This window comes from Ursus arctos, unplaced genomic scaffold (genome assembly GCF_023065955.2).
Source record: "Ursus arctos isolate Adak ecotype North America unplaced genomic scaffold, UrsArc2.0 scaffold_14, whole genome shotgun sequence".
NCBI lineage: Eukaryota > Metazoa > Chordata > Mammalia > Carnivora > Ursidae > Ursus > Ursus arctos.
In genome coordinates this window covers 8,306,429-8,334,168 of record NW_026622808.1, presented here as the reverse complement: position 1 = coordinate 8,334,168, position 27,740 = coordinate 8,306,429, and the positions used below count along the sequence as shown (strand labels likewise).

General features: G+C 51.8%; 1 protein-coding gene across 1 annotated transcript in view; it reads left to right on the top strand.

Moving 5' to 3' along the window:
- The window catches only part of USP43 (ubiquitin specific peptidase 43), a 48,643-nt gene that overhangs the window by 7,484 nt on the left and 13,419 nt on the right, over positions 1-27,740 (top strand). Inside the window, exons 2-12 of the mRNA XM_026520985.4 lie at positions 740-871; positions 5,655-5,758; positions 11,812-11,904; positions 13,412-13,547; positions 16,212-16,347; positions 17,409-17,544; positions 19,692-19,803; positions 23,479-23,582; positions 25,885-25,962; positions 26,686-26,812; positions 26,917-27,265. Of these exons, the coding sequence (XP_026376770.2) occupies positions 740-871; positions 5,655-5,758; positions 11,812-11,904; positions 13,412-13,547; positions 16,212-16,347; positions 17,409-17,544; positions 19,692-19,803; positions 23,479-23,582; positions 25,885-25,962; positions 26,686-26,812; positions 26,917-27,265 (1,507 nt within the window). The remainder of the gene's footprint in view (positions 1-739; positions 872-5,654; positions 5,759-11,811; positions 11,905-13,411; positions 13,548-16,211; positions 16,348-17,408; positions 17,545-19,691; positions 19,804-23,478; positions 23,583-25,884; positions 25,963-26,685; positions 26,813-26,916; positions 27,266-27,740) is intronic.

The following is a 27,740-nucleotide window of genomic DNA, read 5'->3' as shown; positions in this document are numbered from 1 at the left end:
ACACCCCGGAATATGCCTTCCCGTAGAAAATGACAAAGTTCCGGCACAATTTAACAGGACGGGCAGAGGGAACGTAAGCGCCGTGGCTATTGTGCACCTCGTTTTCATTGTTGTAACCCCAGTCCCTACAATAGTATCTGGCACGTGGTAGGAACTGAATAAATATTGACGAAAGTGGTGAAAAACGGGCTTGGCCATCGTGTGATCTAACCACAGAAGTTTGATTTCACACCCACTAGAAAGAGGCACTGAGGGGGTACGTGCGTGTTTAGGGCAGCCCAGTTCACTGTGCCGCCGCCGTGCAGTCTTTCCCAAACAGAGCCAGAGCCACGGGAGTGAATGAGTCACCGAGGGAGAGTGTAGGGCAAGCTGCTTCCACCGGTAGCGGGAGCTGAGTGCCAGGGATAGAGATAGACTGATGGAGGCGGCCAGGGGAGCAAGCGTCCTCGCCATCAAGGGACAAGCGCATCCAGATATTCAACCAACACAGCCCTGTGGGTTTGCAAAGGACAGGACATTGGCCAGCAGGTGTCATCTATACAGAACGCCCCAAGAACATTTGCGGACACCGTCTCCCAAGAGCAGGCTTCGGCCGGAACGTTCTCATCCCTCACTGTTTGCGTGGTGTCAGCCCTGCTCCGGGCTGAGTGGTGACGCTGGGTAGACTTGGTGCTGATAGGTCCCGACTTGGTTGTCTGCGGGGCCAGACTGACCCTCTGCTTTTCGGCTTACCTCTCAGAACGCTGTTTCCAAGTACGGCTCCCAGTTCCAAGGCAATGCCCAGCACGACGCCCTGGAGTTCCTGCTCTGGCTGCTGGATCGGCTGCATGAGGACTTGGAGGGCTCGGCCCGAAGCCCGGGGTCCGAGAAGGTGGGTCACTCTTAAAACACCATGTCATATCTGGTATTCTTTTTTTTTTTTCCCTTGAATATGTACTCGGTCTTGAAATTCGTCTTCCTTGGGCTCCTGTGTAATCTGGCTCCTGGGTACACAGAGCTGCTCCGTGCCCCTTTCTCTTAGCTCTGTTGGCTGTAGGCGTGGCATTTCCTCCCACGGCAGGACTTCTCGTCCTCTGTCATCCCAGGGATCTAGTGAATAGGGTTTTCCTTTCATTTTAAAGTTTGAAAAATCTCCTTTTTGTCTATATTCTGTGCATTAGTGCATTCGTATGGCCATCGGAGGCCGTATTTCATTTTTTTAATCATTATTTTCTTTTTTTTGCACTTTTTTCAATAAGATTTCTTTATTTTTAGAGAGAGAGAGTGCACACAAGAGGAAGAAGCAGAGGGGGAGAGAAAAATCTCAAGCAGATTCCATACTCTGCACAGAGCCCGATGTGGGGCTCGATCTCATGACCCTGAGATCACGACCTGAGCCGAAACCAAGAGTCAGGTGCTTAACCAACTGCGTCACCCAGGCGCCCCGGCCATGGGTATTTCAGATGGTAGCATTTTACCACTTCCAGTCTTTTTCCTCCAAACAGAATGGATGGTTATATGTGTGCACTCAGCGTTCCCTGATTTTGATGAAACCCCAAATCTCTGGGAGTAAGAAGGAGCCAAATCATTGGTAACAGCCGCAGTTAATTGACACATCAGTGGTGTTGTCTACGGGCTTTGCTAGATAAAGAGCAGTGACAGGTTCTGCTCTCATGCTCTCCGTTTATCTCCCAAGAAAGTCAAAAGTGAGTGAGGTCATTATTCCGTGAGTGAGCACAGTTATTAGGACAACATCCATGAATAAGTGGAGGAGGGGCCAGAAGCTTTGGTAATTAATCAGACACACATTGCTTTCGATGTGTCTCCAGACGCATCTGGGGCCGGGTAACTCTTTGCTGCGGGGGCCGTCCTGTGCCATGTGGCCTCCACAGTATCCCTCTACCCACAGGATGCTGGTGGCACCCCCCAGTCGTGATTGACAAACAGTGTCCCCTGGGGGCAGAAGCGCCCACTGCTTGAGACCCTCTGCTCTGGAGCCCTTGCCCCCAAGCGCAGTACGCCGCCCCCAGGCCTTTCTTTAAGGTAACCTTGAGTTTCTTTAAGCCGAGAGGACCGGCCAGTGATTCTTCTTACCAACTTGAGGACCCACATGACAGCAGCCATAGTTGGCCTTCCAGTCCCCACGGCGTCCTTCTGCTAGACGGTCTCCACACTGAAGCCGGGGTGTCTTTTGAGAAAGGACAAAAAGATCATGTCACTCTCCTTCTTAAAGTTCTCTGATGGCTTCCTGTTGTACTTCGCACAAAATCCAGACTCGGACTCGACCTGCCTGCAGGCCCCCCCTGCCCCTTGCTCGTTGCTTTGGGCCACGCTGGCTGCTTTCCGTCCCTTGCACGGGCCAAGGCTTGAGGACCCAGGCAAGAATAGGGGGGTGGCTGGCTGTGGGCCACAGAGGGGAGCTTGCCCGGCTCTTCGCTTGACCTGATTGAGACCAGAAAAGATCTTTCTCTGCACTGGGGGTGGAGGCGTCTCTTGAAATTTGCTCTTAGAAAATTGGGCCGCCTGTGGAGGCCCGGCTGGGGACGCTTCAGCCTGAAGCCAGAGCCGGCACGAAACTTCATTTTCCCTTTCCAGGGAGGGAAGGCACTGTCCTCTGTAACTGAGCAGTTTTTCTTTCTTTTTGAGGTTATTTCTGTTTCAAAACATGTGAAGGCCATACAGCGAGATGTATGTGAAACTGGAACAGAAATGTAAGGACCACTTTTCTTCTCTCGTCGGGATGGTTCTCAAATGTTTTCATCCGGCGGAAAGGGCATATTTTTACCATCCTATAGGCTGTCTCACGTAGGCAGTCTTTTGGGCAGTTAATTTTACAGAAATCGCCACTCTTGCAGCATCAAGAACAAGAGGGGGCTGGGGAGAGGACCAGAAAACTACCATTTACAAAGCAGCTGCTGTATGTCTTGCAGGACGCACACGTAATTTTTTCATTTTAATGGTGGCTTTGTGAAGTGGATGTGATAGTCCTGTTCCTTTTATTTATTTTTTTTAAGATTTTATTTATTTATTTATTTGGCAGAGAGCACAGGGGGAGCAGCAGGCAAAGGGACAGGGAGAAGCAGACTCCCTGCTGAGCAGGGAGCCCGATGCGGGACTCGATCCCAGGACCCCGGGATCATAACCTGAGCTGAAGGCAGACACTTCACCGACTGAGCCACCCAGGCACCCCACTCCAGTTCCTTTTAGACATGGAATGAGGCTCAGAGAGATGCCCAGGGTCACTTTGCTAGCAGAGTGGAGCCAGCTGGCCTGACCTCCTGGTCCACGCTTCTCGAATGACCCCGCTGCCTCTCAGCCCAGCCTCGCTCAGGATCTTCTTCTGTACCCTGTCTTGGGCGATCCCGCCCACTGCCGCTCCCGGCCCGCCAGGTTATCACCTCGATGCAGAAGCACCTGTATCCTTGTGAGCTCTTTGGCTGCAAGTAACAGCAGCCAACTTCAGGTGACTCGAGAGAGGGTAGAGGTGCGGCAGGCGGGATCAGAGGGGAGACGAGAACCAGGCATGGACCCGATGAGAATCAGACAGCTCCTAGGTGGGGGGGGCGTCACAGGGGCAGGAGCTGCTGGACTCTGGCCTGGACACCGCTGCTGGAATCCCTGTTTTCAGGCTTTTGGTCACTGCTCGTGATTCCCAGGCAAGGCAGGACCGTCCCATCGGTGTCGCTTGGGTCAAGTGCCTGTTCCTTGCGAAGGGAGGGTGTGGACCCCCCCCTCTTTAAAGAGCTTCCCCACCTCCCCGTGGACTGGACTCGGTGTTCCGGAAGGGGCCTCAGCCCTGCGCAGTCACACATCCCAGCATCCACTCTGCATCCAGGGTCCACCCTCTTTCAGCCCCCCATCACCTCAAACTCGGCGTGCCCTTCCCGGGGCCCACTTCTCCCTTCGATTTTCCCTCGTCCGCTAACGGAACAGGTGTTCTCGGGGCACCAGATGGGAGCTTGCAGCTGCTCCTGCTTGTCCCCTCCCCCTTTCTTTGCTGCCCCACCGAGCGCTGCCTTATGAGCTGCGGACATAGGGCCTCTTGAGCCCATCCCCCCTTCCCGTTTTCGTGACTCCTGCTCCAGCTCTCCCCGTTGTGTCCCGGGCCCTCGAGCCTCCTGATCTGTGTCCTTCCTCCAGACTCGCCCTCCTGCCTCGTGCGCACGGCGTTGGCTTAAAGCATCGCCACGCGTGTCGCTGCCGCGTGGGTTCGAAACCCAGCCGGCACTCCCCGCCGTGTGCTCCCTGTTCTAAGTGTTCTATGTATGTTAACTCTTTTCAGCTCAGACCGTCCCTCGGAGGTAGGCACCGTCATTCAACATCCCTCCACAGCGGTCGGGAAATCGTGGGGCCAAGGGGTTAAGTGACGGACTTGGCTGGCTCAGAGGTTGGGCAGTGCCCCCAAGGAGTGCGATTTCGGAGGGATTGGGACCTGGCAGCTGGAGTCCGGAGGCTGATTCTTAATCCTGCTTCTGTGCCTTTTACCGAACTGGGTAGTCGTCTTTAGGACATGGGAGCCCCCTCCCCTCCCAGCGTGGCGCCAGACTCGCCCCCCAGCGCCGTTTTCTGCTTCTGTTCACACGTCCTGTGCGCTGGTCAACTCGAGCATCACAAAACCATGGGACCAATAAGAATGTTCCATCCTGAGTATTTGCCCCAGTCTTTCATTAGGGAAAATCCGTACAGATGGAAACGTTGAATGAATGATACAGGGAACTCCTCCTGCCCACCGTCTAGACTCTGCAATTCACGTTTTAATTAAATTGCTTTATCTGTATTTGTCCTATATACTCCTCACTCCATCTATTCTTTTCCTCCTCTTACTGCTTCTCGTGCATTTTGAATTACATTTCACACGTTGGCATGCTTCACCCCACACACGTCACGTGCGTTCCTTTCCCCTCGCTCTCCGAATATGCTGGCCATAAAGCCTGGGGTGATGTGGCCACCAGCCGTGGGATTCCCGCAGCCGGGAGAGGCAAGGGACACATTCCCTAGAGCCTCCACATTCCGTTTGTGGCCTGGGGATGCCGATTTCGGAGGTCTGGTCTCCTGAACTGAGAGAGAATACATTTCTGCTGTTTTAAGCCCCCGGTGTGTGTGAATTTGCTGCAGGAGCACCAGAAAGCGAATACAGAAGGGGACGCAAAGAGGGGCACAGTAGGACTGATGTGGGGTGAAGGAGGCTTATGCGCGAGTCAAAGGGGCAAAGCCTGGTGTGCCCAGTGCTCGTGTGAAGACTGGCTCCTGGGGAGATGCCGATGGGGCGGGTCGACCCGCAGGTGGATGATGGGAGATGAACGGACGCATTTGCAGTGGTGGCAGCCTTCCCGGTGAAAGGTACAGGAGGCGTAGACACGTGGGGCCTAGCAGGATGGCCATGCGAATGGGGACACTTGAGACAGAGGTCACAGCAGAGGTGGCCGAGTATGTGGGACCATTCCCAAGCTTCACGCTTTAGCTCTGCTCCCTCAGCACCTTCTTTGAGGGAATTTGGAAAGTCCAAAGACCAAAGGAGCTGTGAATTGGGGCAAAGTCGACAGAACGTCCAGGTCCTGCAGAGCCCGGCCCCGGGAGAGGTGATGTGGACCCAGGAGGCCAGGGCTCAGCGGTCCGGAGGCAGTGGAGCGATGGGAGCATTCCTAATCTTACTTCCTTCCCTCATGTCTTTGCAGCCTCAGCCCGAAGCCAGCAGAACCCCCGAGAACCTCCCATCTCCATCGGCTCAGCTCTCCCTAGGCCAAAGCTTCGTACAGAGCCACTTTCAAGCACAGTATAGGTAAGAATATAGGCAAGAGTGGAATGGGCTCGGAATGGATCACCCAAACCTGAATGCTGATAACTGGTCTCCCATTGACTACAAGACAACGGAAACACAAGCGCCCTTCTCTCTCCCATTATAAATCCCAGTTAACCACTCAACTCCTGTCTGCTCTGGAGATTAGTGTTTCTTCTTTCCCTTCTTGCTGGCTCCTGGGCCTCCCATCCCACCCCCGGCGCCTTCCACATAGTGTGACTGTGGAGCGCAGGGCTTCCCCGACAGGCAAGGCAATCACCGAGAAGTTGGCGAGACCCTTCCTGTTCGTTCCTATAGCCAGAGAGCCCAGTTTACCCAGTGCTTTCAAGCTCAAGATTTCCCAGCAGCATGGAGGACACAAGTGTGTGTGTGTGTGTGTGTGTGTGTGTATATATATATATGTATGTATGTATATATATATATATATATATATATATATATGTATGTATGTATATATATATATAATTACACTGCCTTTGACTTCAGAAAAGCTCTCTTTGGGCTTTTATATATATATGACAGTTCAGAGATTCAGGTAAAGCAGCATATTGCCAAGTGCTATGATGGTTTAGTGAAAGCACTGATTACAGTGAGGGGGCCACGGGGAGAAATCCCCCTGGGCTTCTTGGAGGAGGCGTGCCTTTGATGGGCTCTGAAGGACGACTAGGATTGAACGGGTGGGAACATCTTCAGCAAGCACAGAACCTGCTCACATGTGGGAATGAGGACAATCATCAGGATTTCGGGGAAACCCTCGGTTACAGAGAACCCGCCTCTTGGTGACACGCTACCCTTGGTCACTTAGCATACTGGCTAATTAAAAACTTGTACCTGAGCCTAGATTTTATTGTTGTACACAATAAGGCCCATTTCTTTACTGTGGTGGCGTGCACAGATCGAACCCCGGTTTCACGGCTGCGGATCCTTTGGAGCCACGAAAGCCACGCGGGGGGCATCGGTCTTACTCACATGCAGGTGCGTGGAGCAAAGGCTGCTTGAAACAAAACTGAGACAGGAGAAGAAGCGAGGAGGACAAAGAACATCTAGGAGGGAAAGGGGAGTTTAAGGCCAGGGTAGGTTTGACTGCGGGGCAGGGACACCAAGAATTGCCACCAGGTACGGCTCATGGGTGTCTTTGTACAATCGATGCACTTATTTCTCTGCTCATTCCGTTCTCTCTGCCCACTCCCCTTCCTGGGCGCCCATGCTCCCTTTCTTCCCTTCTGTCAAATATTTGAGCGTCTGCTCTCGTGCTTGGTCCACTGGATAAGCAAAGAGCGTCACTCCTTGCCCACGAGCGAGAAATACCAACCAGATAACCTGCGCATGCGCCCTCGATATTTGCCGTTTCACCCACTACGGGCCACTTCCCTTCTCGGCGCTGAAAGGGAGCTGCGAACAAGGCACGGCCCCCGTTCTCATGGAGCTCACGTTCTACTGGGGCAGGTGTTCGGTAACACCACACACGTCACAGCAGCTCGTGATGGTGATAAGACACACCTCGGGGTGTAGGGGAGGCAGCCAGCCTTAGATAAGGTGGTCCGGGAAGGCTTCTTTTTAGAGCGGGACATTTGAGCCGAGAACCGAGTGACAAGGAGTCAGCTATTCACGAATCTGGGGACAGGGTCATCCAGGCAGAGAAAACGGCAGAGGCAAAAGGCCTGGGGTTGGAATGACGTTGGCACAGCAAGGGACAGAGAAGTCAAGGTAGCTGCCAGGGAGGCGGGGGTGGGAGGGACGGCTGGAGCGGTGGACGGGGACCGGGTAGTGCAGGTGCCCTGCCCAGGCGTGCATTTTCTTCTGAAGGGCACAGGAAGCCGCTGCAGAATTTGAAGCCGGGGGTGCTCACATTTTGATATTCAGCGATCACGCTGGTGGTTTGGGGGGGCTGGAGGGAGGCAGGACTGGCAGTTGGACGGCTGGGGGACCATGGGAGAGTGATGGTGACTGGGATCCAGGGGTGGCCGAGGAGGTGGAGAGAGGTGGACAGCCCGAAATGTGTTGCTCATGACTTTAAGGCGCAAGGGGGAGGCACCGAGGGAAAGGGGAGAATCTAGGGTGACTCCTGGGTTTTTATGGGGTTATGTAGCTGGCAGGTGCTTTGAGGTGCGTGTGACCCAGGTGAAAGGAAGAAAACTCCTGTTTTCCTTTATACTACTCTGTCTCTCTCCTGCGGTACTTAAACCTGCAGGTGTCAGGTGTGTGGGCGCTGGGCGCGTTCCCCACACCAGGCTGTTTGGCGGCTCGCATGCACGCGGCCAGGGCATCCGGCAGTGTAACTCCAATCTGACACTGTTTACCTGGAGACAGCATCAGTCCCCACATCCAGAGATTAGCAATTAGTTATAAAAAGGATACAACTCAGAAACAGCGGGATGGGCTGCGCTGGGCCAGGTGCGTGGGAGGGGGTGCTGAGCTGCTGCGTCCTCTCTGGGGCCCCCTCCCCCGCCCTCCCAGCCCCTCCACGGGTTCAAAGCAGTCCAAACCCCTCCTGCTAGGGCTTTCCAGTAGGTCTCATTACCTACCTGTGATTGATGGAATCATTGACCCTTAGTGATGAACTCAGCCTCTGGGAGCCCCTTTCCTCCCCTGAAAGTGCCCACCCTCTAATCCCCGGTCGGTTCCCCTGGCAACCAGCCCCCATCCTTGGTGACCTAGGGGCCATCCCCAACCATCTCATTAACAGAACTCCCGGGTGGGTGTGGTTGTCTAGGGCTTGTTAGGAGTAACGAAAGATGCACTTTTTGCCCCAGGGCTCATCCCTTAGGTAATTCTAAGGGCTTTAGGAGCTCAGTGCCCGGAACTGGGACAAAGACCAAATACATGTTTCTCATTATAAGTCACAATATCACATGGTCTCTGGTGTGGGGTGAGTCCAGGGAGGATTGCTGAAGGAAGGAACATTTAAGTTGATCGGATATTAAGGATTGCAGGTGCCCTCTGGGTAGGTTCCTGTAGGATGATGAGTAAGAAGCGAGGTGTTCGAGCTTCAGAAAAGGAACCAGTGACAGCTAAAAATAGCCGCTTTGTGCGGGATCGTCTGGAGTAAAGAAAACATCGAGGTAGGGATGTCCGTCTAGGTGAGGGCTTTTGAGCTGTGGGAAGTGGTTTTCCAGGGTGGCCGGTGGGGCTGAGTGGCGGTCCCCGTGGCTCTGGGCGCTCATAAGCCTTCCTCTCCGCTGCGCAGGGCTGGCGGGCGATGGAACCTCGCCGTGGTATTGATGTAGTTTTATAGGTGAGGTTCAGTGGGGTGGAGTCCGGTGCCGAGGACCGAGAAAGAATTCTTGAGACATCTTTGGTGCAAAAAGGTGGTTTATGAAAGCACGGGGACAGGACCCGTGGGCAGAAAGGGCTGCTGCCCCCGGTTGTGAGGGGTGGCTGATTATATGCTATGGGGTTGGGGGAGGTAAGGAAAAAGGGAGGTTGAGAAAGAACTTTCATATGCTAAAGAAGACTCCCGGGATACCGGAGGCCCTGCCATTGTCAAGTTAATTTTGTTTTTCCCTCTAGCAAGGCATTCACATGAAGATAGTGGGGAGCTTCCTGGAGGAACGTTGTACTCTGCCCCCCTCAAGTATCTGCCAATGGGCTGCGGGTTATAAGGACATTTAATTGTACCTACATTTCCTTCCGGAAGCTACGTTATTGATAGAAATGCTTTGTTCCTGTAAATCGCTAAGAGATTTGTAAACTGAGGGAGACAAAGGTCTTGCAGGATTGTGATCTAAGTTAACTATTTGTTTTTCCTTAGGGCTGCCAGGAGTGCCTGAGGAATGTCACTTATATCCCATGGGGGGGGGTTGCGGGGTGTCAGCTTCTGCTTTGTGCTCAGCTTGCTTTCTGTACCCTCCTCAGTATCAGCCCTTCTTTATGAAATTGGAAGCTGGAGGATTTATTGTGGGTTAATTCAGAGATCTCTGTTCACTGAGGTTCTCCCTCCCCTCCTTTTTAGGGTGTTGGGATTTTTGACTCTGGCTGGAGGAGAGGACGAGGAATGGGATTAGGGTGCTAGACTAGGTTATGGACTAGAGGAGAAATAATTGGTTATTCCTTATGATTATTGCCACAACCTAAAAACATCTGTGAGTTTAATAACCAAGGATTAGTGCTATGTAGGAGTTTTGGCTGCGGGAGGACGTGTGTGTGTATGTGTGTGTGTGTGTGTTTTCATTTCTTTGTCACTCGTGGCTTTTATCCACAGAAAGTCTGATCTGGTCCCTATTACAGGCGGCAATCCCTGTTAGGCTTTCTCAGGTACTCAATGGGTGAAGGTAGGAGAAAGATCAAGAGAAACAGGGTGGCAGAGGGGACCCCACAACTGTCACATCCCCCTACCACCTGGAGCTCGGTGTCTGATACACCATTTTTACCAAAACATTACCAAGGTTTTCCCAGGGGGAAATTTACCAGAGGGAGCAAGTTATTGGACATTAAATACTCGGGTCTGTTTTCTAAAGCCATGGATGGCATGCTGTTAACTTGTCCCCCCCGGGGAGCTGACCTGCTCTGGCCAGCTCTCTTAGGGCCAACCGTGGCCAGCACCCTGAAAACCTCAGGGTTTCTTGCTTCTCCCGGTTTTTCCCATTCTCTTCTCCGTGGGAAACCACTCCACCTGGACTCCCTGCGGAGACTCGAAACCTTGTTAGGATACCAGCTCCATTTTCCTTGCTGACTATGGTATAAGAGCATGCCTCTCAGCGGGGTGCTGGTCCGTTTTCCCCAAGGAAGAAGGCCGTGTAGATTTGAGGATGCCCCCATAGCATCCGGAAATCCCTTACGTCTTGGCAGAATTTGGTGCGTCATAGGATTAAGGAAATAGAACTGGAGTCCTCATGTGGAATACAAAAATCGCACTTTGTTTTCAGGGACAACACGCTCTTAAGTAAGGGAGTGTTAAATTTGAAAGCTTAAAGTTATAAGTCAACTGTGTGTATATCTACTGTCTGAAACAATTGATGCCTCATCTGCTTATACTAAAGACCCTGGAGGAGCGGTGATGAGTGTGGCCTCCGGAACCCGAGCCTAGCTTTGCCGTTTAAGAGCTGTGTGGCCCTTGGGAAAGTTGCTTAACTTCTCTGTGCTTCGGTTTTCTTGTCTGCCAAATGGGGGATAATACTGGTGGTTGCGGGTAGTACGTGGGTTAATACAAGCACAGTGATCAGAATAACTCCCAATTCTCTGTAAACGCTGCTTCGATATTAACTCTTTCACTATCAGCTGCCTTTCTCCGAGCTTGGTTGCCTCACTGGTCCAACGAGGAGGGTGAACTCCATCGGTGGTTTTGCACCCTGGCTGAGCACCAGTGTCTCGGGAGCCGTTGACATCCTGATGCCTGAGCCTCTCCCTGGGCTCCCCTGGGACAAACTCTAGGGGAGGAGGGCTGAGATATTGGCGTTTTTAGGAAAGCTTCCTTTGTGATCCTGGAGCACAGGGAGGCTGAGAACCAGGGGAAGGCATGGTCCTAAGATTCCTTCCAGCTTGCAAGGCAGCCTGCTATTTCTGTCTGGAGGGGTTTTTGCTTCCCTTCCCTTCCCGTACTCAGCACACTGCCGCGTGTGATTAAAACTTTTTTTTTTTTAAATTGAGGTGAAAGTCACGTAACGAAAAGTTGACCATTTTAAAGCGTAGAGTTCCGTGGCACGTACGAGATGTTGTGCAACCAGCACCTATGTCTCGTTCCTAACCATTTGGATCACCCCAAAGAAACCCCGATACCCGTTAAGCCCTCCCCTCCCCTCCCCCGCACCTGGCAGCCACCAGTCCGCTTTCCGTCTCCGTGGCTTTACGTGGATTTATCCCGTTACCCGCTGATGGACATTCGGCTGGTGTCCGCCGTTTGGCTCTTGTGAATAGTGCTGCTGTGAACATTGGTGTGCAAGTATTTGTACAAATATACCTGTTTTCAACTGCTTTTGGGTAGGTAGCTGGGAGGGGAATGGCTGGATCACGTGGCCATTTTATACTTCCCTTTTTGAGGTTCTGCCAAACGAAGTGCGATTCAGCTTGAAACTTTTTTTTTTTCCCTGCCCTCCCAGATCTTCCTTGACCTGTCCCCACTGCCTGAAACAGAGCAACACCTTCGACCCCTTCCTGTGCGTGTCACTACCCATCCCCTTGCGTCAGACGAGGTACGTATTACGGGCGGTGCACTTGACTCCCGTCCTTCGGCCTTCCTGGGAGCCTTCTGGCCTCGCACCTGTTCTGTCTCTTGCGAACCTCAGCCAGCATGTCTGCAGAAACCAGCCTTAGAAAGCTGGCGACGTTCGGCGACCCAATGTGACAAAGTGAACGGTTACCGCGTCCCTTCTTCAGCCGACGAAGGAATGAATTATCCGCAGCGCTCTGTCTGTCACGCCGTAGCCGGGCTCCGTCTTTGGCCCCCTCAGAAGCGGGCACGGGCCGGTCGGTACCCCTCGGCAGAACCAGGGGCAGATCTGAAAAACAGTCTGTCACCACCTGCTTTTCTCTGCTTTGTTTCCAAATCCTTTTTGCTCTTTGTGAAGGTGCAAAGACGGGGTTTCTTTAAGGAGCAAAGGAACAAGGGAAGGGGGTGTCGAAGGAGAGGAGCGAGAAACAGGAAAGAGGAGGGTAGTAGGGTCAGGTAAGAGGCATGGCAGGCTCGGCTTTATAAGCGAACGAGGCACACAGTACAGGCATTCCAGAAGCCTAGGTCTGAAAGCCTTTAAGGCATCTGGCCAATGTCAATGTCAGGGATGTTTGGTGAGTCCTACGCTGCTGTTGAGACGGTGGCATTTCTTCCTTGTGTCCTCCACTTCTGAAAATACCGTCTCTCTAGACCTCCTCCTGTTGACAGTCCCCCATCTTTAGGATGCAACTGAAGGTCCAAAGCTTCATAAAGCCTTTCCTGGCACCGTAAACCCCATTTGTGGTCCCAGCTCCTGTGCGGCTTCTCATCTGTGCTACACATGTGACACTGGCTTGTCCTTTCTTCGGTGACATGACCAGGGGATGCCTGCTGATGGATGTGAGCTAAGATTCTTGGCCTCATGAAGCATAGGACAGGGGTTGGGACCACTGACTCTGGGGCTAGACTGCCCGGGGTTCCAGTCCCAGCTGTGGCAGTGAGCTGTATGAATGGACGAGTGTTGCAGGAAGGAACAGGGGAAGCAGGAGCTGGAGGAGGGAGCCCCAGGGTGCTAGCGGGGACAACAGGAGGTAGAACTAGAGATTCCAGAGAGTGTCCAAGGGAAAAGTGCCCAGGGGGCGGGTTGGCAGAAGGCAAAGTGTCCTATTACCAAAGAGAATTTCAATAAGGAGGGCATCATCAATACTGTCGAGCCGTAGTGGAAGAAACCTGACCCTTTTCCATCTCACATTTCCAAGTTCGTTTTTGCTTACCGTGATCTGTTGGACAAACAGAACCTTGAGATCACAGGTCTGTACTGTGATTCTTAATCAAGTACCTTTTTTTTTTTTTTAACCCTGGAAAACTACACTCAGCTGAGACCCTTGGAGACTTGGCTCTCCGCTGCCACCTGGTGACAGCATACCTAAAAGTACAGTGACCCAACCAGGAAGCCGAGATTAGCCCAAGTATTGGACTTGACCCAATGTCAGTGGTGTTCTCAGTTCATGTCCGTCCTTTAAGGATGTGGACGCCTTCCTATTTTCCAGATTCCTGAGCGTCACCTTGGTCTTCCCCTCTAAGAGCCAGCGGTTCCTGCGGGTTGGCCTGGCCGTGCCGATCCTCAGCACAGTAGCAGCCCTGAGGAAGATCGTTGCAGAGGAAGGCGGCGTCCCTGCGGATGAGGTGTGATGGAATGGCATGAGGGCCTGGTCACTGAATGACGGGACGCTAACTGGGCCGGCTGTCTAGGGCTGTTGAGACTCATTTCTGGTTCCCAGGTGACTCCCTGGTGACTCAGGAGTTTCTGTTTGATTGGTCACCCCTGGCGTCTTGATGACTGAGCCTTGACCTCTCCCTGCATTTACGCAGAATTACCAGAAAAGGACGAGGACCCGTGATGATGATGACGATCTTAGTAATTCCAATGCCCGGAAATGCTCAGTGGTGCTTCCCAAGAGCTGGGCGCCATTTTGTGAGCTCGGTATTCACACCCCGTTCAGTCCTCACAACCACCTGGTGCGGTCGATACGATGGTCCTCATTTTATCAGTGAGCAAGGAGGACGCACCAAGAGGTTGAGTGACCTGCTCAGGGTCATGCCACTAGTTAGCGCTGACCCAGGATGCAGATGGTGGGATTTCAGAGGCCAAGCCACTGCTGTGGATTTTCCCTCCTGAGCGCACAAACCAGGATTCTGAAGGGGCCGTCAGTGAAAAAGGAGGAGCTACTGAGGATGTGAAACTCGAGAGAGGAGGTTTAAGGAAGAGTGTGCTTTTTTTTTTTTTTAATTTTATTTATTTATTTATTTTTTTAAGGAGTCCTGGTAAAGAGGTTGGATTTCCTGTGACTTTGAGGGCAGAACTCGTAACAGGGGCCCCCACGCAAGGGCAGGGTGGAGGTGATGGTGGTCAACAGCCACGTGGCGTAATAGGAAGGGTTTGGATCAGGGCTCTTCTGTTTTCTGACCTTGGACGACGTAAGCCATTGGTCCCCTGTGTCCTTAACTAGAAAACGCAACTTTTACACTTCCCTGATGACCTCGTGGCATTTTTTTCAAATTAAAAAATTTCAGATAAAAAATACAGCCTTCCTGCTGAGTAACACGTGTAAAATAAGGGGCACGTGCCTTGAGGTTATGGTTTGTTGAATTTTTCCCTGTACATCTATCCATGTAACCACCACGATTCCTCGCTCTGTGGGCTCCTTCCGGCCCCCACCCAGTCAGTGCCTCTGATCTTATCACCGTGTTTACGAGGATTCAAGTGGGGGGGAAAAGGTGTGTATCTTGCTTGGTGAACTCAAAGCACTCTTCGGGGATATACTGAGAGAGAGAGAACAGGACAGTGGGTGAGAGTCTTGGGGAAGAAAGGGCAGTTTTGAATACCGAAAGGGGGGTGCGACATAGAGTTTGAATAATTACGAGAGTCAAAGAATCGTCAGGAATTTGCGAGGTGTGACGTGTTTGTTCAGGGAGGTGGGAGTCACTTAGGGATTCCTAAGTGCACGTGTGGGCATTCTGATTGGAACTTAAAATCTGTTTTGATATTTTAACTGGCAGGGGTATGCCTCTTACAGTGTCTACCATCATGAACATACTTGGATTTATTTTAAATTGCTTTCTGTTTATCCTGCTTTTTCTTTGTCTCCTTTCCCTCTCCTTTCCTGGTTCTTTTCTAGAAAAGAGCCATTTTTACTCCATTCCTTCTGGTTTAGGACCCGTATAGTCTATTTCTGTGCTTATTTAGTGGTTATCCTTAAAATGTCAACATGCAGAATTAGCAAAGTCGTGTGTTAATTTCCCCAAGCAATGCAAGGATCTTGGTGTGCTTTAATCTCCCTTCCACCTTTTTTATTATTATTGTGGATGGATGTTACTGTCCAGTATTTTAATCCCTCCTCCCCTTTCTCCCTGGTTGTAGTACTAGTATTAGTTATTATTAGGGACTTATACAGTCAGTATGTGTTTACGTTAATCAATATTTACCATTTTCTTTGGCTCATCATTTCTTCTTACAACTCAAGTTTTTTTTTTCTGGATTCAGCTTGTTTATTCTAACCCTGAAACATATCTTTTCAAAGAATTTTCTAGCCAGTGTGCCCTGAATGGGTTAGGTGTGTTGAGATGTTGATGCCTTCCGCCCTCGAGGTGACAGGACCCTTAAGGTGGTCACCCCTCTTCTCTGCTATGAGAGCAACTTCTTCTCCTTACCTCTGTGTTCCGTAAAAATATGTTCTGCATACGCCACGTTGTGAAAAAAGTTGGCAAGACTATTTAGAAGTTCTTCCAGTAGAGACCTGTTCATGGTAAACACTTTTAACTTTTAATCTGAAGAGAGCTGTATTTTATTCTTAGTGCTTGCCTGGTAGTTTAGCTGGGTATAAACTTGAGATCCCGCCCCTCCCCCCCTCCGTTGTCTTCCCCCATCCCTTCCCTCAGCAGTTTGAGCTTCTGTTGTTGCCATTGCGATAGTCTGTGGTCAATCTAATTGTTATGCCTCCTCTGTTTTATTATGAATAAGTCGTGTTTCTCTCTTAGAAGGGAGGAAAGGGTAAAAGATTATATCAGTCACTTTTAGATTTCTTTTTTTCTTTTTTTTAAGATTTTATTTATTTATTTGACAGAGACAGCCAGCGAGAGAGGGAACACAAGCAGGGGGAGCAGGAGAGGAAGAGGCAGGCTCCTAGCAGAGGAGCCTGATGCGGGGCTCGATCCCAGAACGCCGGGATCACGCCCTGAGCCGAAGGCAGACGCTTAACGACTGCGCCACCCAGGCGCCCCCATTTTTAGATTTCTTGCTTAAGTTCCCTTTGAGAAATCAAGATGGGAAAATGATCCTCCTTGTTCCAGGTGATCTTGGTTGAACTGTGTCCCACTGGATTCCAGCGGTCGTTCTTTGATGAAGAGGACCTGAATACCATCTCCGAGGGGGATAACGTGTATGCCTTCCACGCGCCTCCACCACCTGGCCAGGAGATGCTCTCGGGTACAGTAGTACTTGGGCCTGTCGGGTTTCTTTTCTCTGATGTTTGCTGTATAGGTGGTTGGTGATTAAAACATAATAAGTCGGTGTAACAGGTTCCCAGGGGGCTGCTGCTGCCACTGGTCCTGAGACTACCGTTTGAGAATGAGCATCACTATTCAGGATTTTGCCTTCAGGACTCTTGTGGTTCAAGGTCTATACTTGAAATCAAACGTTTACAAATTAAAGCAGTAGATGGCCGAAGGGGTTATTAAATGACTTTTGTTAACAGCCCCACTTCCTGAACTTAGGACTGGCCGAGAACATCCGCATCTGACAGCCTTTGACCGCAGTTCAATTTATATTCTGGCCCACTTAGCCGGTCAAGAAGGCCCATATCTGGAGGACCCTCTGCCCGTGTTGCCACATAGCCCAAGTTGATCCTGTGTCCCGGTCCATGTCCTCAGCCAGCCTCCATGGCAGGCTGTGGGAACCAGATATCTGTCATTGCTCTGCGTCAACAGGGAGCCCCTGGGCCTGGAATCTGGAGCGGGGCCTTGACTGGCCCTGATGATGTTACAGTGCAATGAAAAGACCCTCATTTCAAGTTCAATCAAAGGTGACACATCTGTGCTTTAGAAGTCTGATTGTCAGAACGATTGGAAAATGAGGAGAGTCTAATTCTTCCACATCCTCAAGGGTAAAGGTTCTCACCTTCTCTCTCCTTCTTTCGTGGGCTGAGAAAGCCACAGCCAACTCGTGGCTCTCTGATCCAGGCATAAAAGCAACGAAAGTCATTTTGGGGTGTTTTTCGGATCGACTTTGGGAAGTGTCAATGAACTTTCCTGCCCATGTTTTAATATTACTGGCTGAACACGATGGCAGATTCACCACCACGTATGGGATCTTGGTGTACCAGGTACCAGAGGGCACAGGTGCCACGTACCTAATATCTCTTTCTTCAAAGCGCTCTAGTGTCTCCCAGTGGTGGTTGATAGACACTCAAAGAGAACAGGGGCTGGAGAAGCCAGAGTTGCACCCCAGCGAAGTCTTTTAAGACCACGAACATAATTCTCTCTCTTTAGCTCATCCATCTGGTCTGTCGGTCTCGCCACGCTTGGCAGCCCGTGAGGGTCCGCGGTCATCCCTGCCCGTCCATAGCGAGAACAAGGTGCTAGTCCTCTTCTGTAACTTGGTGGGGTCAGGGCAGCAGGCCAGCAGGTATGTATAACCTCATCTTCTTCTTATGTGATGTCTGGGCTGTGTAGACACGTGCTTGGGATTCCATCTAGAACAATTCTAAGTTGGTAAAAATCAAACATCGGTTCTCAAGGTTAATCAACGAGGAATAGGGTACTTTCTGATTAAGAGGATCAGCAGTAATCACCTTGAACGATGGCAGACGTCGCCCTTAACAATTAAGCATCAGAGACTTTCCTGTTAATTTCAGGAACAATTATTACGGCTCTCACCCTTATCATTTTATACGGCGTTGTGAGGCCTGCAAGTGCAGTAGGACGAGGGGGAAAAAATGGCCATAAGGAAAGAGGGGATAAAATGACCACTGTCTGCAGATTATATCGTGGCCGGTCCAGAGCGCCAGGAGCTGGGAAGTGATCGGAAGTAGTGAAAGGGTCCAGGTGTGGTTACGTAACAAATAGACCAAACCAGATCGTTTTCGTAAGTAGCCCAAATAAAACGCTTGAAAGCTAGAACTCCGATCAGAGCTGTCTGTACTGATAAAATGTTTGCGAAATTCATCTGGAACAATAGACTCATAAGGACAGTCAGAAAATACTGGCGGAAGGAGAAAGGAGGAGGAAGGGAGAGGGGTTCCTTTGTTAAACCAGAATAAAGTTTTAATTATTAAAAATTACGATACAGGCTATATAAGTAAGAACAATTTTTGAAGCCAAAAAAAAATTGTAATATAGCTGGAAGAATATACACTTTTTTTTTTTTTAAGATTTTATTTATTAATTTGACAGAGACAGCCAGCGAGAGAGGGAACACAAGCAGGGGGAGTGGGAGAGGAAGAAGCAGGCTCCCAGCGGAGGAGCCCGATGTGGGGCTCGATCCCATAACGCTGGGATCACGCCCTGAGCCGAAGGCAGACGCTTAACGACTGAGCCACTCAGGCGCCCCAGAATATACACTTAAATAATGGAACAGAATAGGCTGAAGCATATTTAGGTATTATATGATAAAAATGGCACGTTTCATATTATTAAAGCATGAATAAATTATGTGGTATATAAGGGGGGGACGAATTGATTTTTTTTTTAATATAATCAACTGTTTTACTTCCACCGTAGATTCCCATGTTTAAATTCTAGGTTGACTAAAAGGGAACCGTAAAATAACTTGAAGATAATGTAGGGAAATATTGACGTCTTTTGGGCGGAGGACTGTTTTAAGACCTAAGGTCCGCAGGAGGCTGTCAAGGAAAAAGCTAACATTTTAGAGGCATTTAATGTTTTAAGCACAAACGAGGAAACATTTACATCACGTGACAGGTGGAGGGTTTTAACCCATCGTCTAAAACCCAGCTCGGAAATTAGTGAGACAGACAGGTACCTTCGTAAAATGAGGCACGGAGATGAACGTTAATTCACAACTTCACAAAATTCATAGAGCTCCTGCCATAAGCAGGCACCGTTCAAATTAAAACATCGGAGGCGACCTGAGTGCCTAACAGTAGAGGACAAGGTGAATAAACCGACCGTGGACGGCACAGTCCCTTTGCCGTTCCAGACGCACCACTCGGGTTCGTGCTGGCTTTCAGCAAAGTTAATTCAACAGTGTCACATTCCCATCCCTTCGGCCCTTCATACCACCTTGCGTGGCGCGGCCACGGGACACGCTGGTTGCTGTTTGTCCCGCGGTACCCATGGCTGAGCCGGGACTGTGGCCGCAGCCACGTCTGGCGATCCAGGCGCTGCAGGTGCACCTCGGGGCGTTCCTCAGCTCGGGTCATGGAAAACATTCTCCCGAGAATAGTCCTGATGCACAAAACCACCGGTGCGTCCGCAAGAGCGGCTTTGCTCCGGGTTAACCCCCGCCTGCTCTCCCCTGGCTCCAGTGTTCTCTTGCCCTGTTGCAAGGGGGAGAGTCTCCCAGCGGGCCGACCGGCTGAGCCGTCTGCTTCCACCGCCACATCTCTCTCGGGCTTGGCATTTCTGGGCGTCTGTGCATACGACCGTGTGTCCGTCTGCAGCGAGGTCCTCCGACGGGCCCTCTCGAGCGGGGCCTGGCGCTCAGCTCAGGCCCAGGGGACAGGTGCTTGTGAGCGGGGCCGACGCTCCTGACTGTCGAGTAGTGTCTCATGTTCCTTCGCTGAGCTAACCTGATGCCCTTGAATCGTGCAGGTTCGGGCCACCTTTCCTGCTGCGGGAAGACAGAGCCGTTTCCTGGGCCCAGCTGAGGGAGTGCATTCTCAGTAAGGTCCGCTGTGTCATGAAGAGCGAGGCCCCCATCCAGGTCGGTGTGTGTCATGTGTTGTGGGGGCTGGAGATGGGGGTCGGGGTCTAGGAGGAGCTCGGCAGAGACGGGCGTTTGCTGTTAATGCGAGCGTTCACACTGCCGCCTAAAACCGCGTTGCTCTTATGCAAAGCAGTAACCATCCTGTAGCCTGTGCTGTGCGACTCTTTGCACCATTACGAAACACCTTCCACGGACAGAGTCCTCGTCCCGTTAAATCTTTAAAGACACCACTGGAATAGGATTGACACCGTTTTTCTCGGTTTTCTATATTTGTGGCTTCTCTATGGTTCTCCCTGGAGTGTAGTGTATTACAACAAATTGTAACTTACACGTTTGCATCCGAAATTTCAGGGGACTTGAGGTCTAACTTTTGCGGAAAATGAAAATGGATGTTTTAAGTCCAAACATGAACATCTAGATATTAAAATAATTTTGTCCAGTTTAAAGAAGAAAACACCGAAATTAAAACCTCAAGGCAAAACACCTTTTTGCCTTGCTCCTTTATTTATTCTCAGGTTGGTAGTTATCAGAGAAACGCAACACGTGCTGAAACCCTTCCTTTTGGCCCCTAGAGTATCAGAAACCCTTCCCATGGTTCAGAAGGTGTTGACATTTGGGGGGGCAGGTCAGGAGCCTCAGAATTTTGCTTCCCTATGTAAGAACTTCTCAGAGGTGGTTTCTTCATAATTCCTGCTCCTTTCTGCTCGGGGAAGACCACACTTTTTTTTTTTTTTTAGCAGTTTATTTTAATTTATTGATCTTTCAAATTTTTTTTTTTTAAGATTTTATTTATTTATTTGACAGAGATAGAGACAGCCAGCGAGAGAGGGAACACAAGCAGGGGGAGTGGGAGAGGAAGAAGCAGGCTCATAGCGGAGGAGCCTGATGTGGGGCTCGATCCCATAACGCCGGGATCACGCCCTGAGCCGAAGCCAGGTGCTTAACCTCTGTGCCACCCAGGCGCCCCAAGACCACACATTTGATTCAGAAGGTACATGAAATGACATTTTGTCAAAGACCTTCTCTACATTCGTACCAACCTATATCTCTCCAGGATTTTTTTTGCCATGGTGCCCGAATTAGAGCCTGAAACTTCTCTCGAAATAGGTCAGAGGATCTTGTAATAATAGCCCCAGGCTTCCACAAAACCTTGTGCCCCTGATCCTTGCAAGTGGATGAAACCCCTTTTATGTGAGCGTTGAACCCAGCCGTCCCTATTCCCCACCTAATCACACATGGACGTCTGCCTCTGCGCCCCTCTGGTCAATGGGTTTGCAGAAACCCGTCAGGCAGTCAGTGGGACCAGCAGAATTCTGATAGAGGCACCCTCCCTCGGAGTACGGATGCTTTTCTGCGGACTCATGGGTCAGTGTGTGGGTGCGTCTGATTTTCTGTAGGAGGAAGGTGTTCTAAACAGTTGCGGGGTTCCTAGGATCGCCCACCCATTTAACTCATAATGTTTTAGTGCCATTTAAAATCCTGGCTCGGTATGGTCATACTTTGAATACATTCGGAATGCTCAACCTGGAGCCGAAGAGATGAAAAGTTCAGTGAAGGCTCTAAAATGAATTTTCCCAGCTAAGCATGGAAGACAGGAGAACGTCTTCCAAAAATGACCAGTTTGCTGGGCAGACTGAATTTGTTGGAATCCTGAAAAGTGGAGACTTATCACTGCCGAGACATTTCTGGGGTCACTTTGTAGACTTGCTTTCTGCACAGCGGGATAGACTTCCTCCATGCAGTATTGGTGCCTTGATTGTGTTGATTCTGTTGCTGTCCAAACAGCAAGAGCCCCCCCACCCCACCTCGCCACCCCCAGATTTAAGAAACGGTCTCCTTAGGAAGTACGCCCTTCCGTGGCCACCCCTGGATCCAAGCCTCTGGGGGCAGCTTGCATCCTGCCATTGCTTCTATCTTTGTTGAAGCTGTAGGTCAACCACACTGTGGTTATGGTCCAACCGGGCATGGACCCTGGACCTCACAGCTCAAGGCTCCCTACAGCTGGGTTCCCATTCACCTTACCGGTGTGTCCTTGCTCCCCGCACTCGGAGGAGCGGGTCGAGGCTGTCTGACGATGTGTTGGGTCGTGCCCACACGCTATGGCTCTTTCCTGGAATTCCAGTGCCTTCGCTCTCTTCCCCTGTCTGAATTCAACCTGTAGTTCCTCAGTGCTTTGTAAGTAGACACGTGTCTACCTTTTATCACTGTCAGAGTTTGGAAGGAAGCGTCGTCGATTTTCTAATCGAAGCTAAGGTCCTCAGTGACCATTTTAAGAACCGTATTTGCGGGGCACCAGGATGGCGCAGTGGGTTAAGCGTCCGACTCTTGGTTTTGGCTCAGGTCCGTGATCTCAGGGTCATGAGATCGAGCCCCACGTGGGCTCTGTGCTCAGCACCGAGTCTGTTTGAGATTCTTTCTCTGTCCCCCTCCTCCCCTCCCCGCCACACACGCGCACACTCTCTCTCTCTCAAATAAATCCTTTTTTTTTTTTTAAAGGACCGTATTTACTTTACTTGAAGACGCCATTGATTATTTTTCATGGTGGTGACATATCCATAACACTGATTTTAGCCATTCGTAAGTGTACGTTAGTCATAGTTACGACATTGTAAAACCATCACCATAATCCTTACCCCAGATTTTCAGCATCCCTACAAAGACTCTCTGCCCGTTTAACAACCCCCCAGCCCCCAGCCCTTAGCCTCTGGTCACCCCCATCCCACTTTCTGTCCCTATGAATCTGCCTGCTGTAGGTATCATGAAGCAGGGTCATGCAGTGTTTGACCTGCTGGGTCTGGTGCACAGTATTTCTGAGGTCCATGCATGCTGGGACACATGTCAGAATTTCCTTTTTAAGGCTGCATAATATTCCATCGTGTGTGTAGACCCCATCGTGTTCATCCACTCAACCGTTGAGGGACACTCAGGTTGTTCCCACGTTTTGACTGTTGGGAATAACGCCGCTTAAGGCTCCCTCCAACTTCAGAAATGTTAGAATATGAAAAAGACATGCATCTTAGAATAAACACATAGGTAGGATTTCCTTATGTGGCTTATTTTGAAGCGTGCAAATACTTCTTAAGCATTTGGTATGTAACATAGACGCTAGCGTGCTTTTAGAAACTCGCCTTGTTTTAGCGATCTGGTGATGATGGTGGTCATCTTAAAGTCAGGTAAGTTATCTATTGATTGTTAATTAATTGAGTGATTTTTCCATCGACTGGCAGCATCGACTCCAATTAAACATGTGTTATTTAAAAACACTGCGTTGTTCCGGAAAATGTAATATGTTAAACAGTGTTAAATTGCTGCGTTACAAGGTACAGCGTGTATCTTCTTTTGGGGGGAGGGATGGGCTGAGGGAAGAAGAATTTCAAGCAGGCTCCATGCCCAACGCGGAGCCGGACGCGGGGCTCGATCTCACGACCCTGAGATCACGACCTGAGCCGAAATCCAGAGTCAGACGCTTCACTGACTGAGCCACCCATGTGCATCTTCTTTAACAAAAAAGACCTTTATATCTGCAGGTTCTGAATACTAATTTTTAAGGGAACACTCAAAATAGACTACCAACAAAACGGATGAGAGTCTTTGAGTGACTTCTTTGCCCTTGAGAGTCTCAGTGCAGTCGACGCCTTGCTGACCCACTGCCTCTGTTTGGTGTCTCATCAGAATCCGGGATCTCTGTTCTCCGTCCGGGTTGTGGGGCTTTCTCTGGCCTGCACCTACTTATCCCCACAGGACAGCCATCCGCTCTGTCACTGGGCAGTGGACAGGTAAGGGGGGACGTTCCAGATGCGGTAAGGGAACAGGTGTCGTCGTATTTGACTGGGGTCCTCGCGGGTTCTGTACCCGTACGTTGATGACCATCCTGTCTACTCCCGGTCGCTTGCCTCCCGGTGTGTTGGATCCGTCGACACATGCTGTGCTTTCAACCCTCACGTCTAGAGAGGGGCCGTGGTGACCACCTCGAAGATGAGGGGACACTGAGGTTCCCAGAGGCGAGTGAACTTGCTTGCACTTTTTTTTTTTTTTTAAGATTTTATTTATTTATTAGAAAGAGCACAAGCAAGGGGACGGGGCCGAGGGAGAGGGAGAAGCAGACACCCCGCAGGGAGAGCAGGGAGCCTGATGTGGAACTTGATCCCAGGACCCTGAAACCAAAGACAGGCATTTAACCCACTGAGCCACCCGGGCTCCCCTAGTAACTTGCTCGTCCTTGTGTAGCTAATGGCCCAGCCTGAATTGGAACCCATTTCAGTCTGACGGAGAAACCCCAATTCATTCAGTGAGATGCTGTCAAATTCAACCCGAATGTCCCATCTGGGGTAGGGGAGAATTCTGCCATGGAGTCTTTGGCTCCAGCTGGAGAACACTGTGTCTGTGATTGAGGGGTCACGCCAGTGTGGCCCCCCCACCCCCACGGCTTTCCACCTCGCATGGCCCTGCCGAGCAGTGCACGCCGGCAGCAGAGTCCCGAGAGGGGCTCTCTAGGTCTTTTGGTCATTTTCCCACAGACACAAAGCTGTCCATCAACATCTCTGATTTTCTGGCTGGGCCAGCCACAGCTGAGTGAACCCGTAACGTAGGTGTGATGTTATGATTTATAAAAAGAAATATGTCTTTGGTCTTGTGGCACAGAGCTCGTAAGACCCTTGGAATGCTTTTAGTGATAAGTGATAAAGGCGTCTTAGTCTTCCTAACAAGCCCCTTTCAACCACACCCAAGTTTACATTAATGAGGTCATTTTTGGAAAGAACCTAAGGATGGGGCCAGGTTGCCAGGGGAACCAACCTGTGATTAAAGGTTGGAACTCTCCTTCCCACCCGAAGACCTCAGGGGAGGGAGAGGGCTGGAGATCGAATTCACTTCCCAGTGGCCAGTGATGAATCAATCATGTCTATGTGATGAGACCTCCATAAAAACCCAGAAGGGCAGGTTTGGGGAGCGTTCCAGGTGGGTGGGCACACAGAGGTGCTGGGAGGGCCGGTGGTGGGCACAGAGAGGGCACGGAAGCTCTTCAGCCTTCCCACACGCGTCGCCCTCTGCCTCTCTCCCATCCGGCCGTTCTGAGTTCCATCCACCCTTTCACAATAAGCTGGCGGTCCAGCAAGTGCAGTGTTTCTCTGAGTTCTATGAGCCGCGCTAGCAAGTTCACCAAACCCAAGGAGGGGGCCCTGGAGCCTCCCATCTGCAGCCAGGTGGTCAGAACGCCCAGATGACAACCCGGACTTGCAGCTGGTGTCTAAAGTGGGCGGGGGCGGTCCTGTAGGACGGAGCCCTTCACCTGTGGGATCCGATGCTGACACCAGTAGATGATGCTGGAATCGAGTGGATTGCTTGGTGGTGTTGACAAGAAAGCCCGCATGGGAACGGGTGTCAGAATCCGGATGGGTGTCAGCCTCACAGTAAGGAAGGACCCCTCCCTTTGTAAAAACCAGGAGCCAGCAGGGTGGGGCGAAAGCCCGAAGGTCCTAAGCAACCCCGTTGCTTGGCAGCTGCTTTACAGAGTTAGGGAGACTGGGGAAATGTTGACCCGCCCTGCTTGGGTCTGATGGGAAAAGGGAGCGCAGGGGTTTGGGGGGCTCTGAGAGGGGCTCCCCTCACGGCACTCTGGCTTCAAAGTGAATTCCACAGACTGATGCCCACCTGTCCGCTGCTTGTCCCCGGCCCATGACAACTTGAGAGGAAGTACTTAGGCATGTTAAGGCGATAGGACAGAGTGATTGAAAATACGATGAGTGTATAATAATTCTGCATTATCTATAATCATTTTTTAATTGAACTTTTATTTTGTCCCCCCCATTACGTTTTTACTGTATTTTACCAAAGGATCCGTCTGTAATGGTTTAGAAACAGATCAACAAAGGGGTCTTTCGCCATAGATAGTTTGAGAAGCCCCGGAAAGTGGACCACACTAAAGGCAGGCCACCCCCAGGCCACGGGCCTTCCAGTCACGCGTCTGCCCTCCCGGCCTCAGTTTACACTCAGTTTGGGACACCGGTCCTGGGCTCGGAGGCGGAGCTGTGGGAAGGAGGCCCCGCGCTTTCTGATGGGTTCCGTGTTCTCTGTCCTCAGGGCTCTGCACCCCCGGAGGCCGGGAGGCCCCCCCCACGTCAAACTGGCCGTGGAGTGGGACAGCTGTGCCAAGGAGCGGTGAGTTCAACAGAGCGGGGCTCCCGCGGAGGAGACGCCGAGGAGACATGGGCCTGCCCGCACAAATAAATCTTCCCGTGCCCGGGTCCCCCCGACACGCCTGAAGGCAGCGTGCACGCCTCCTTGATGGCATGCGGTCCCTGCCTCCGAGAGAGATGATGTAAACGATAGTGACCATGATAATGGCCGTGCTGGGCCGTGTGAGGAGCCGTGGCGGTAACAGAAAGGCCTTCTGTGACGCTCACCTGCTCGCGGCTCTGAGCGCTTCACATAGATGCCGCGTATTTCCTCTGCACGCCCCGCGAGGTCGGCACTACCATGATCCACAGTTTCCAGATGTGGAAACCGAGGCACAGAGAGGTTACACGATTGCTCAGTGTCACACAGCTCGTGCGTGCCAGAGCCGGGATCCGAGCCCAGGCGGTCTGGTTCAAGTCCACGGCTCTCAGTCACTCGGCGTGGCTGTGCCCATCACCCCGGGTGCACGTGACCCTACTTTGAGAAGGGACACCGGTCAGGCCAGCAAGGGTGTGTTAATCTCCCTGCAAAGTCCCAGGCCCTGCGCTGGAGGAGGGCGCCAAGGCAGAACGGCCGAGCCCGTGTCCCTCTGGGAGCCGGTGGGGGCAGCTCTGCGTCCCCTGCCGGACGCCTTCCCGGGCGACACAGGCGTGCTGCGCAGGGAGACAGGTGAGACGTTGACGCCGTTGTCGCCTCTCCTCGCAGCCTGTTCGGGGGCCTCCAGCGGGAGCGGGTCCAGGACGCGGACAGCGTGTGGCGGCAGCAGCAGGCTCACCAGCAGCACAGCTGTACCTTGGACGAGTGTTTTCAGTTCTACACCAAGGAGGAGCAGGTGCCCCGCAGGGTCCCCGCCCGGGCTGGGACGGGTGGGTCGGCCACGGTGCGGCGGGGCATGGCCGGCGGGGGGCGCTCACGTCCCGGGGGATGCCTTTCCAGCTGGCTCAGGACGACGCGTGGAAGTGTCCGCACTGCGAGGCCCTGCAGCGGGGCATGGTGAAGCTGAGCCTGTGGACCCTGCCCGACATCCTCATCATCCACCTGAAGAGGTTCTGCCAGCTGGGCGAGCGGCGGCACAAGCTGTCCACGCTGGTGAAGTTCCCGCTCTCCGGCCTCAACATGGCCCCCCACGTGGCCCAGAGAAGCGCCGGCCCCCCACCTGCCACGGGCCCCTGGCCGCCCTGGAAGCAGCCGGCCGGCCTGCCCCCCGGCTACCCGCTGGACTTCCTGTACGACCTGTACGCCGTCTGCAACCACCACGGCACTCTGCAAGGTGGGCATTACACAGGTGAGCCTTGCCGCGGCTCGTGGCTGCCGTGGGCGCGCGTCGGGACCGTGGCCTGGGCTTCGCAATGCTCCGGGAAGAGGTGCTCCCGGCATGCCGAGCTCCCTCGGGCCCTGGACGTGCGGCGACCCCCCTCGTCGCACGCCAGGCACCTGCCAGAGAACGGGAGGGTGGGTGCGGGGGGGTGGGTACCCCTTCTGTGCTCTCTGAGCTTCTGTGATGAGCAAGACAGACAGGAGTGCTGTCCTCATGGAACTTCAGTCTCATTGCAAGCACAGACGCTTTCGTTCTTTTCACCGCCTGGCTTTATAAAGGGTATTTGACGGACTGTGAGTGAGATAGAGATAAGGCCTCCCTGAGGACGGTGCCTGTACGCCAAGCGCTAAAGGAACTGGCTGGGTGAATAATGGGAGGAAGACCGTGATGGGAAGCGCTACTAGCATGTGCAAAGGCCCTGGGGCAGAGTTTGGTGTGTTTA